General features: G+C 45.8%; 1 protein-coding gene across 2 annotated transcripts in view; it reads right to left on the bottom strand.

Annotated features, from left to right (window-relative positions):
- The window catches only part of LOC142295873 (prostaglandin reductase 1-like), a 76917-nt gene that overhangs the window by 39236 nt on the left and 25677 nt on the right, over nucleotides 1-12004 (bottom strand). The window contains exons 4-6 of one of the 2 annotated variants that reach the window (XM_075338974.1): nucleotides 9480-9539; nucleotides 7776-7943; nucleotides 474-591 (exon numbers count right to left, since the gene is read on the bottom strand). In XM_075338974.1, the coding sequence (XP_075195089.1) occupies nucleotides 474-591; nucleotides 7776-7943; nucleotides 9480-9539 (346 nt within the window). The remainder of the gene's footprint in view (nucleotides 1-473; nucleotides 592-7775; nucleotides 7944-9479; nucleotides 9540-12004) is intronic. The other variant, XM_075338983.1, reaches the window with a different exon arrangement.

The following is a 12004-nucleotide window of genomic DNA, read 5'->3' on the forward strand; positions in this document are numbered from 1 at the left end:
AGTGTGAGTGAATCCTTAAAACCCCTTGTTTTATACTAAGTCTTGATAACTTTAGAAAAGTTGAGAAATTTCTCCTTGGGGAACATTCCAGTTTTCTTTCTAATTATTTATTTTAAGTGTTCCTTTGTCAAGGAAAGCCAGGTCATACTAACCCCAAACCTTTGTTGTATTTTTTTTACCTGGATATTATTCAAATAATGAAACAAAAATTTGTTGCCTTACATTATATATCAAAGTAGTTTCCAAAGAGCTATAATGTGTTGGTATTACAATAAAGATGTAATACATCCAATACATACAATAAAACATCAGAATGCACTTTTAAAAAAGTTTCCACAATCTTGACTACTAGTATATAGAACATTTATGGCATATCCCAGGGATGTACCAGAGATGTGGAAAACCAGGCTGACAATCTAAGCATCACATAAAAAAAAAAAAAAAAACAACAACACACATTTACCGGTACTTACCTTTAACTTGGCGATCTGTCCCACAATTGACCCAACTGCTCCAGCAGCACAATTGACAAGAACTACATCTCCTTTCTTAGGCTTGCAGATTTCCAAAAGGCCAAAATATGCTGTTAATCTGATAAATAAGATGGAAAACGGTGTTGCTAAGTATGCATGTAAACTATTCACTACAGGTAGCGACATTTGAGATAAAAATGGATCATTTAGTGGGATGAGAATGTAAGACCTGTTAACATTTATATGTATATATATATATATATAGGTTAAAAGACTGTTTGGTGGACTTCCTTGTGTTATGCTGCCACCTGCTGCTCAAGTGACTAGATTGAGTCTGGAACAGGAGGAGGAGGAGTCTACATGTGGCTGTGTTTTTGGCAGAGAGGAGTGTGCTGGAGTGGGCTGTAAGATAGAAGGCCTGAGTCTGCCCTGTTTTTCCGAGGTCCAAGTACCTCAGAGTGTTGCGTGGTGTCCCCCCCCAAGACACAGATCCAAAGAGGCTGGATGTGGAGCGAGGAGCCAGGCAGCACGTGCAAGTTACAGACCCGGGACAAAGACTGAACTTTAGAGGTGTCTGCCAGCGGAATACGGGCCCCAACGGTGACGAGGTACCCCACGCTGAAACCTGCAGTTAAGTGTGCACACTACTTTAGTTAGGGACAGATAGGAAAAGACTCTGCACTGTGTTATGCAAGTAAGATAACAAGGACTCTGCGTTTTTTTGTTTAATAAGGATTTCTGTGTTTTGCTTTTGGGAGTACAATCTGAGGCTTCCTACCCTTGACAAGTTATTCAAAGTGGTTGTATGTATATTGCATTATCTCCACTGCTGTGCTCCCTTCCCTCACTTTTCCTCCACCTGTGTTGTGCAATACATTATTAAATTTGCATTGATTAACCCCCGTGGTTCCGTGCAGTCCTTGCGTATCCCGTTACCTGCAGGTTATTACATTTGGCGTAGTCGGCAGGATACGCAGGCTGGTACGGAACAATGGACGGACAGGGGGGTGTCGCTGATGGAGGTGTTCTAATACAACCTGATGGGGGAATACCAGCAAGGCAGCTGTCCCTGGGGGCTATGCTGACCCATATACCAAAATTTACTGGCAACAATGTACCTCTCCATGACTGGGCGCAGAGAGTGAGGGGCATGTTGAGAGTAGCAGGAGTGACTGCAGAAAATCAAGGGGAGATACTGTTGATTGCCCTTGAAGGCCATGCTCAAGAGACTATTTTATTGCGCCCTGAGAGTGAACGAAAGACGTTAGAGCAGGTGGTGAAGATTCTTGAGAGAGTGTATGGCGGGAAACCAGAAGCAGGAGATTTACAGGCGCAACTGTTCTACAGGCTGCAGGGTGAAGAAGAAGGTCTGCCACAGTATGCAAATGCACTCCAGAGAATAATGAGACAAATGCTTACAGCAGAGCCAGAGCTAGCACAAACCCCCGGTTATGCTGACCGTACCCTGCGAGATCAATTCCTCCGCGGATTACATAACCCCAAGATCAAAGGTGCCCTCCGTGAACGGCTCAGGGTAGAAAAAAAACTAACTTTCCAGGAGATATTGGAAGAAGCAGTCTCCCGCACACAAACTGAAAATTGCGACCCGCAGAACGCCTGGGGAGAAGTTTGTATGCATAAGGTAGTCCCGGGTGAGAAAAACCGAGAACCGAGCCAACTTGAGGCTAAAGTGGATCAGTTACAAGAGACTGTTACTGCTCTACAAGAGTTGCTGAAGAATATGCAAGCCCCGGCGTCAGAAGTAAGATCGACAGCACCGCGGCCAAATACCCGCACGCATACCTATCAAGAAGAGAGGGGACAGATCGAGCAGAGACGACCGAGACCCGCTGGAGACTACCAATGTTGGAACTGTGGAAATCGGAACCATTTATTGCGACACTGTCCGGAGAGGAAGACTTCTCAAGAAAGACCGCCGTTAAACTAGTGCCTCCCTCCATGGATGGGCACATGGTGGGGAGACCAACTGAGCTTAGAGAAAACCAACGCCCTGAAGATATAGCAGCCTGCACGCCGACGATCACGGCCGAATTTGAAGGGAAAGAAGTAAAATGCCTGATGGATACTGGGTCCCAAGTGACCACCATGCCAGAACAGTTCTTCTACCAACATTTTGGACAAACTGTATCCATTGACAAAGGGGCACATATCAAACTGAGGGCTGCAAACAATCTTCCCATTCCGGTTGTAGGGGTCGTGTGGATGAACATACGTGCCTGTGGCCAGAACTTAGGCAAAAAAGGGATTGTGTTAACGGAGGGCCGGTACGACAGAGAGGTGCCAGCTATCGTGGGCATGAACGTCCTGAAAGAATTAGACCAGTTGCTCTTCAACAAGGGGGGCTGTGATTACTGGAAGACGACAGTTGCTAACAGGCCTGCCCAAAAGGTCTTCCAACACCTTATCCGTGCCCGAGGACTGTGGAAGAATGGTGGGAGCCGCTACCCGGTGGGGAGGGTTCGAGTCCCAAGACAGACAACAATTACTCTACCTCCAAATCGTGAGACAGTCCTCACCTTGCCAGTCGGGGCCCACCGTACACTCGAGGGGATGGAGGTGTTGGTGGAGCCTTACCGTGGTGAAGAGAACGGAGACGAACCGTTGGTGGCTCGCACTTTAGCAACAGTAAGAAATGGAAGGGTCCCTTTCCGTTGCGTGAACACCGGTGAACGGGCCTACACCTTGACCTCGGGAGTTGTTCTGGCCCATGTCTACCTGGCGCCTGAAGAGGTGGCGGCTGCAGAATCGATTGAATTGCAGCCCATGGCAGGGGAAGCCTGGACTTGGGCTCTTTCTATGGAAAGAAAAGAGAAACCCACTGATCAATGGAACAGTCGCGTCATCTTAGGGCAGATGGGAGTGGACCTGAGCCCCTTCGATTCAGAGCAAGCCCAAGCCATAGAGGACTTTATTTGGGAGAATCAAGCCACGTTCTCCCGTCACGCAGAAGATTTCGGCTGTACTGACAAGATTCAGCACGAAATACCCACAGGAGATGCCCCACCGATCAGGGAAAGGTACAGGCAAATACCCCCAAAGTACTACCAAGAGGTAAAAGAGCTTTTGGCGCAGATGCTGAAGAGCGGGGTGGTAAGAGAAAGTCAGAGTCCATGGGCTGCCCCAATCGTGCTGGTCAAGAAAAAGGATGGGTCTACCCGCTTCTGTGTTGACTACCGCAAGCTTAATGGATGCACGGTTCGTGATTCCTACCCTCTGCCCCGGATAGAGGAGTCCCTGTCGGCGTTGGGAAAGGCACGTTACTTCTCCTCCCTCGATCTGGCCAGCGGATATTGGCAGGTCCCTGTGGCAGAGAAAGACAAGGCCAAGACCGCATTTATTGTACCCATGGGACTCTTCGAGTTCAATCGCATGCCGTTTGGACTAAATAATGCCCCAGGAACTTTTCAGCGCCTCATGGAAAGTTGCCTTGGAGACATGAACTTCGAGGCCACATTGATTTACCTGGACGACATAGTAGTGTATTCTGCAACCTTTGAGAAACATCTAGAAAACCTGGGCCAAGTGTTTCAGCGGTTACGGGCCCATGGGCTTAAACTAAAACCAAAAAAATGTCGGATCTTTCAGGAAGAGATTGAATATCTCGGACACAAGGTGTCGGAAGCCGGCGTACAGCCCTCCGATGGGAAAGTGAGAGCAGTGCTAGAATGGCCCACACCCAGCACAGTGCGGGAGGTTCGAGCTTTCCTGGGGCTAGCCGGATATTACCGTCGCTTTATCAAAGATTTCGCGAAGGAGGCAGAACCTTTGCACGAATTGCTCCGAGGCACTGCGAAAGGACCAAAAGCACAGAAAATTTGCTGGGGACCAAGACAAGCAGAAGCCTTACACCGATTGAAAGAGGCCTTGGTTAGCGCCCCTGTGCTTGCCTATGCAGACTATAAGGTCCCCTTTCGCTTGTATACAGACGCGAGCCTCTACGGCCTGGGTGCAGTACTGGCCCAGGTACAGAATGGTACTGAACGGGTGATTGCATATGGAAGTCGGACGTTGCGAGAAGCCGAGCGCAACCCCGAGAATTACAGTTCCTTTCGGTTGGAATTACTGGCACTAGTATGGGCAATAACCCAAAGGTTCTCGGAATATCTCACGGGAGCTCAAATTGAAGTCTATACGGATAATAACCCCCTGGCTCACGTCTCCACCGCCAAACTGGGAGCAATGGAACAGAGGTGGCTGGCACGACTCTCCAGATTCTCAGCCAGTGGGATAAGCTGTCGGTGCAAGAAGGGATGCTGTATCGGAAGGTGCACCTAGCTACAGAGTTGGAAGTACGGTGGCAAGTAGTGATACCCCAGAAGATGGCAGTACCATTGGCCCGAGAGGCGCATGAGAAGGGAGCCCATTTCGGACCGGACAAGACTTACCAGTGGTTGCAAAGAATAGTATACTGTCCTCAGATGCTTCGGGCAGTAGAGAAGGCCTGTAAACTGTGCCGTTCCTGCGAGTTAAGTAAGGCTCCTCCACAGCAAGCACCAGTACAGACTATTGTAACCAAAGAGCCGTTGGAAGTACTCATGATCGATTATCTGAAGATTGGCCACTCCCACCGGGGCTATCAGTTCTGCCTTGTGATGACAGATCACTTCTCCAAATTTGCGGTGGTGACGCCCACTAGAGATCAGACGGCTGAATCAGCTGCTCGAGCCATCAGTGATGACTTTATCCGGGTGTACGGCTGCCCCAAAAGAATACATTCTGACCAAGGAGCTTGCTTTCAGGGCAGTGTCATGAGAGAGCTGCAAAGGATTTACGGAATGCAGAAGTCAAGGACTACGCCTTATCATCCACAGGGCAACGGAGCCTGCGAGAGATTTAACCGGACCCTCCTACAAATGCTACGCACGTTGGAGGATGATCGTAAGAATCACTGGCCCGGCTATCTCGCAGAACTCGTGTGGGCGTACAATAATCGTGTCCACTCCACCACTGGGTACACCCCATACGTGCTACTGTTTGGAAGAGCCGGAAGAGGCATTGAAGAGCTGAACCTAGCTCCCCCCGAGATCAGTGAAGGTCAGAGCGTAGGTTCCTGGGTTGATTGTCACCGTCGACGGCTGGAGACTATCCATCGAATTGTCACCAAGCGGTTGCAAGAAAAGACACACCCGCAGCGGAAACCTGTGTGTGAAACCCCGTTCTTACCAGGAGACAGAGTACTAGTTGCAGAGAAACACCCGAGACACAAGTTGAGCGAGCGCTGGAAAACAGAGCCGTACATTGTGATCAGAAGAATCTCGCCCCATGGATCAGTATACGAAGTGAGAGGCGAGCAAAGAGGCGGCACCCTCATCCTGCATCGTAATATGCTGAGGCCCTGCTATTCAGAAGACAGGACCAGACAAAGTACCCCGGAGACGGTGCCTGTGCCTGTTCCTGTTACCTTCGAAGAGGGCTCTGATGATGAAGAATGGTGGCGGGCCCCGACCAACCCAACAGACTGGGAGAGATCCACACCCCCATCCGTTCAAGACACAGGTGCCACCCCTGCAGAGCAGGAGTCACTAATCTCCAGAGATGGGGACGAGAATACTGTACTCCCTGATACGGCGCCGACGTCTGGCGAGTTAGCTGTGGTGCCACGCCGGACTGAGCGGGCTAATGCTGGTATTCCCCCTGATCGGTACTTGGCAGATGAATTTGTGTGTTCTGTCACTGAATCCTGTTTTACGACATTGGCTCCCAAGCAACAGGTTGTGAAGCAGGGCAGGAGTTGCCACCGTGTGCCCCTTTGCAGAGTGCCTCAGGAGTGTATCGGCCGGGACGGCCGAGGTTAAAGAGGGGGGGAAATGTAAGACCTGTTAACATTTATATGTATATATATATATATATAGGTTAAAAGACTGTTTGGTGGACTTCCTTGTGTTATGCTGCCACCTGCTGCTCAAGTGACTAGATTGAGTCTGGAACAGGAGGAGGAGGAGTCTACATGTGGCTGTGTTTTTGGCAGAGAGGAGTGTGCTGGAGTGGGCTGTAAGATAGAAGGCCTGAGTCTGCCCTGTTTTTCCGAGGTCCAAGTACCTCAGAGTGTTGCGTGGTGTCCCCCCCCAAGACACAGATCCAAAGAGGCTGGATGTGGAGCGAGGAGCCAGGCAGCACGTGCAAGTTACAGACCCGGGACAAAGACTGAACTTTAGAGGTGTCTGCCAGCGGAATACGGGCCCCAACGGTGACGAGGTACCCCACGCTGAAACCTGCAGTTAAGTGTGCACACTACTTTAGTTAGGGACAGATAGGAAAAGACTCTGCACTGTGTTATGCAAGTAAGATAACAAGGACTCTGCGTTTTTTTGTTTAATAAGGATTTCTGTGTTTTGCTTTTGGGAGTACAATCTGAGGCTTCCTACCCTTGACAAGTTATTCAAAGTGGTTGTATGTATATTGCATTATCTCCACTGCTGTGCTCCCTTCCCTCACTTTTCCTCCACCTGTGTTGTGCAATACATTATTAAATTTGCATTGATTAACCCCCGTGGTTCCGTGCAGTCCTTGCGTATCCCGTTACCTGCAGGTTATTACAAGAACAGTTATTTGAGGAACTGTAAAACACTGTTTGGGCACTTTTTCAAAATGGGATCCAGCCTGTTGCAATTGTAAGACAGTGGTAAGCATGTCCTAGTGGCCACAGTTTGTCCGATCCATTGAGAGTTCCCACATACATGGAATTAGGCAGTTTTAGATTCTTACACATTTATTTTTCGGGGAGATAAACCATTGGCAGATGTGTCCAGCTTCTTTCCCTACAGAAGTCAAAGTATTCATAAAATGTATTACAACCAGGAAGATGCCCTGGTTTTACTAGTTTACCTTTTTCCATCCTCAGCAAATTACGAGAATACTTGGCTTCTCATTTGACTACAGTTGAACCCCTAAAAGCGTACGAGAAGCCAAGTATGCACAACTCAACTGTAGAGACCCTGGGCAAGACAAGAATTGTATATAGGTTCCTCCCTCTCATCCCATAGCTCATCCTGAAGTATTATTTATTTCCAACAATACACCAGTAATTGAGAGCCATTAAGTAAGAAAATGCTTTGAGGAAGACAGTGGTCCACTATTATTAGGACTATTGTACAAGTGCAAGGTGCACCAATGTTATGTCCGTCCCTGCAACTCGCTTAAGAGCCCTGCTCAGGAAGGAAAAAGAATAGGAAAAAGAATATATATGTTCCCTGAATGTTTCCTCAAGATCTAAAAAAAAAGTGTTCTCTTAAGTTAAAAAAAAAACAAAAAAAAAAAACACATCAACCACACACAACTTACCCAGGCATGCCTACTGCGCCAACTGCCAGTGATTTAGGCAGAGATTCAGGCCATTCGGAAAGCAGCGGATATATACCTTTGCCATCAGATATAAAGTGTGTTGTCCAGCCACCTTGTGTTACATGATATCCACCCACTGGGAATGCAGAATTTTTACTTTCTATTACCCTAGATGAGGGGAGAAAAAAAAAAAAAGAATCTATAAAAAACAAAACAAAAAAACAACTATATCCAAAAACAGTGTCGCAATGCAGAGTCCTACATTTTCTTAAGAAATGCATTTTAAAATTTTGGTTACCAGAATCAATGTTCTCACACTTAGGAGTACTTTACACACTGCGACATCGCATACGGAATATCGACAGGGTCACGTCATTAGTGACTCACATACGGCGCCGATAACGACATCGCAATGTGTAAATCCTAGATGTGCCGATAAATGATCGCAATAGTGTTGAAAATCGGTGATCTGTGTAGCATCGGTCATTTTCATAATGTCAGGTCGACCACAGGTACGATGTTGTTTGTCGTTCCTGCAGGTCCACACATCGCTGTGTGTAAACCCGCAGGAGCGACAAACATCTCCTTACCTGCGTCCCGACGGCAATGCGGAAGGGAGAAGGTGGGCGGGATGTTATATCTTGCTCACCTCCGCCCCTCCGCTTCTATTGGCCGGCTGATTAGTGACGTCGCGGTGACGTCGACGAACGCACCTCCCCCTTGAAGGAGGGATATTTCGGCAGTCACAGCGGCGTCGCCGAGCAGGTATGTGCGTGTGAAGCTGCAGTAGCGATAATGTTCGCTACGGCAGCAATCACCACATATCGCATGTGCGACGGGGGCGGGGACTATCGCGCTCAGCATCGCTAGCCGATGCTAGCGATGTCGCAAAGTGCAAAGTACCCCTTAGTTATGACTCCCCAAGTGGCAGATTTTTAAATCTTGCGTAAATACCGTGGGGTCTAGTAAAAGTTGTCTTATGAAGACAATCATTGTTAGGGCAAATGGATATGACAGGTTGAGGGCCCATTGCATTCAAATGAGAGAAAAGCCTTGCAAGAGCACCTATGGTTCTGACTGGCTTAAGCTGTCCTTGTATTATGAGGACAACCATTTATCTGAATGGCTGCCAGTCACACTAAAGTCACATTTCCCCTGCAGAAGCCACAGCATGAGAAATGCCAGCCCAGTCACAGCTTACCACCACAAAATCAGCCATCTGCCTGTGGTGCTGGATGCAGCAAAGTCTGTCAGGAGTCTTCCATTAGAGGTCAGTGTTTGGTAACCAGCAAAGAATATCAATTTTTTTCCTGTTATCAATGGACGCTGAACCCATCCACTGGTTAAAATGGGAGATACGGTGGTAGGAAGGATGAATCAGTAACAACTGCCATCTCCTATCTCAGTAATGGGAAAGTCTTCATTGAATACAGATTTTACCTCAGAATTGAGAATTTTAATAATGACTGATCAATTCTGGCAGATAAAGAAGCAAATATGTCTGATAAGATATATTACAAAGTTGTTTATCTTCATGTCTACTATTGATTTATGAAATAAAACGACGGGTATGGTTTAACAAGTAGTTGTCCTATAACTTGCTAAAAGTCAAGACCTCTGTATTTTAAACTCCTTTGAGGTCTAAAATATAGTTTTGCACATTGTTAAGCATGTGCCATAAAGAATCTGAATGAAATACATTACCTGGCAACTTGTGCTCCCATCATTACATCCCCCTCCTTCAGGTGTCTTCTACTATACGGCCTGTCAGATAGGCAACAGGTTACTCTCCGCTTATTCACAACCTTTCAAACATGTGCATGTCTATGGAATGACATGAGGCCCCATTAATCATGCAGGGTTTTATGGTTAGACAAAAAAAAAAAATGTATACAACTCATAGAAAATGTATTTCCCTTTCTACAAGGTTACATTTCTGGAAATGGGAAGCTTAAAGTCCAATTTGCAAAATAAATAAAATTTAAATAACAAATGTACTTTCTGATGAAAATATTAATAATGTTCAAAATGGTGGCCTTCAGCATCAACACATTTCTGAGTATGAGCCACCACTAGAGTTGAGCGAGTACCTAACTATTGCAACTCGCCATACTCATAACGAGTACTATCTAATACTCGTTCCGAATAGCATGTGTAATGCAAGCCAGTGGGGAAAAACTTGAAAAGTAGCTAGTCTGAATGCTCTACTATTTGCCCAAGTGCAAGTTTTTCCCCATTGGCTTGCATTGCACATGTTATTCGGAATGAATACGCGACTATTAGACAGTACTCGTTAGGAGTATAGCGAGTACAAATAGTTAGGTACTCGCTCAACTCTAGGCACCACTGACTCCGTACATCGTATCAAAGCGTCCAATGAGATATCTCTACACACCACTTGAAGTCCCCTTGAAGACAAACCATACCACACATTTACACCAGGCAAATTTACGGCTTTTTCAATTGTAATGTGAGGATTATCTTCAGCCCAGTAAACACAATTGTGCCTATTGACAGTTCCATTAAGTTTGAACTGGGCTTCATACAACCAAATTATGCTACTCATAAATCCTGATTCACGTACCACCATCTCCTGAATCCATTTACAAAATTCCAACCTTCAATCTGGATAGTCGTCACTTAACTGTTGCACCAGCCTTGGAATGTACACACGAAACTTGCCTTTCTTCAAAATTACTCTGACATGTCCCTTGCCTTGAAGATTTTTGAGGTGAACGCTGAAACAGTTCCAAGACCGCAGTTGAGGATTCATCACTTGTAGCTGTACGAGGGCGCCTTGATCGGCCTTTATGCACATCACACACTGTTCCATGAACTTCAAATTTGTTTCATAGACGTGTAATTGTTAACCTTGAAGGTGGTTCTGTATCATACTCCCTTCTCCACTGTCTTAGAACCAACCGCATTAACATTCTCAAACTTCCAGTACCACTTGATTACCTGCTTCCGGAGCTTCAAAGCTCAAACGTACATCCGCCATGTTGAAGTTACTTCCTTGCCACTAACTGGGTTGAGTAGCTAGAGCGACGCTACTGTTGCCACCAGTTGAAGAAATAAAACATTACTTTCTCCCAGAAATTGAACCTTGTAGAATGGAGAATATATTTTCTACGATAATTCAAAGTGTGTATACATTTTTTTTTTTAAGCACCCTGTATATATTTTCTTCAGTGAGGGGAATTACATGGTCTATGTGCATGGATCGCAGTGATTAGACAGATAAAGTTCAGGTCAGACCACAGGCTGTGAAATGTGCCCGTCTGAGCCCAGCATATGTAATGAATTTATGTTCACTTTCATTAAGATATACAATGATCTCCAATGTGTTGTCCTCAGCAGCCTCGTATACAGTATCACACTACCAGTAAAAAGTATTTTGCCATATATAATTTTAATGTCTAGGCTGTAAAGCACCAAATTGAAATATTGCCACTCATTAATATGTCACCATAGATCCCTCCAAACTGAAATCATGTAAACCCAGAATAGCGAAAGTCTTAATATGCATTTCTTCTGTGTCCTCATTTCTATTCCCCCATAGTAAGCCCACAAAGTCCGAGCACCGCATGTTAATGGAGCTTCCAGGAGTGCCAATTCTGAACTTTGGATTCTGAGCACTGCAATGATACTGTACAAACACCGCTTCTAATCTAATCTTTACGAACAAAAAAAAGATTCAGGTGCCCTTTGAGCTAAAAAGAGCATAGATATTGCATTGGACAAGCATGCAGGGTTTCCACATATTAATCAGCATCTTCCCCGCTTGTCATGCACAATGCTATTCTACCAGCATTATACAATGTCCTAGAAGGCAACTTTCCATATGAATTATGGGTCTATTCCCACATGGACATTTCTGACGAAATCCATTTAAAAGGATATTCTGATATTAGACATTTATGCCATGTCCACAGGACTGCCTCTGTAGTAGTATTCCTACATGTAGTACTGTGGCTGTACTAGTATCAGGACATAAGAACAATACATGACGCATCTATAAGGGATAAGCAGGTTAACAGGTTCTACCCCCCATACCCTATTTACTTAAATAAAGACGATAACTACGACTTTATTGCAAGGAATGGCCACAGCTTTTATTTAACCGTATATATGTATACCAAACTCGTGGCTCAACATGCCACCCATTGTTAAACATAACCTTTATACATATATACCCTTATAACCAAAACCACCGATAGATCCATCCG

This window comes from Anomaloglossus baeobatrachus, chromosome 1 (genome assembly GCF_048569485.1).
Source record: "Anomaloglossus baeobatrachus isolate aAnoBae1 chromosome 1, aAnoBae1.hap1, whole genome shotgun sequence".
Lineage (NCBI taxonomy): Eukaryota > Metazoa > Chordata > Amphibia > Anura > Aromobatidae > Anomaloglossus > Anomaloglossus baeobatrachus.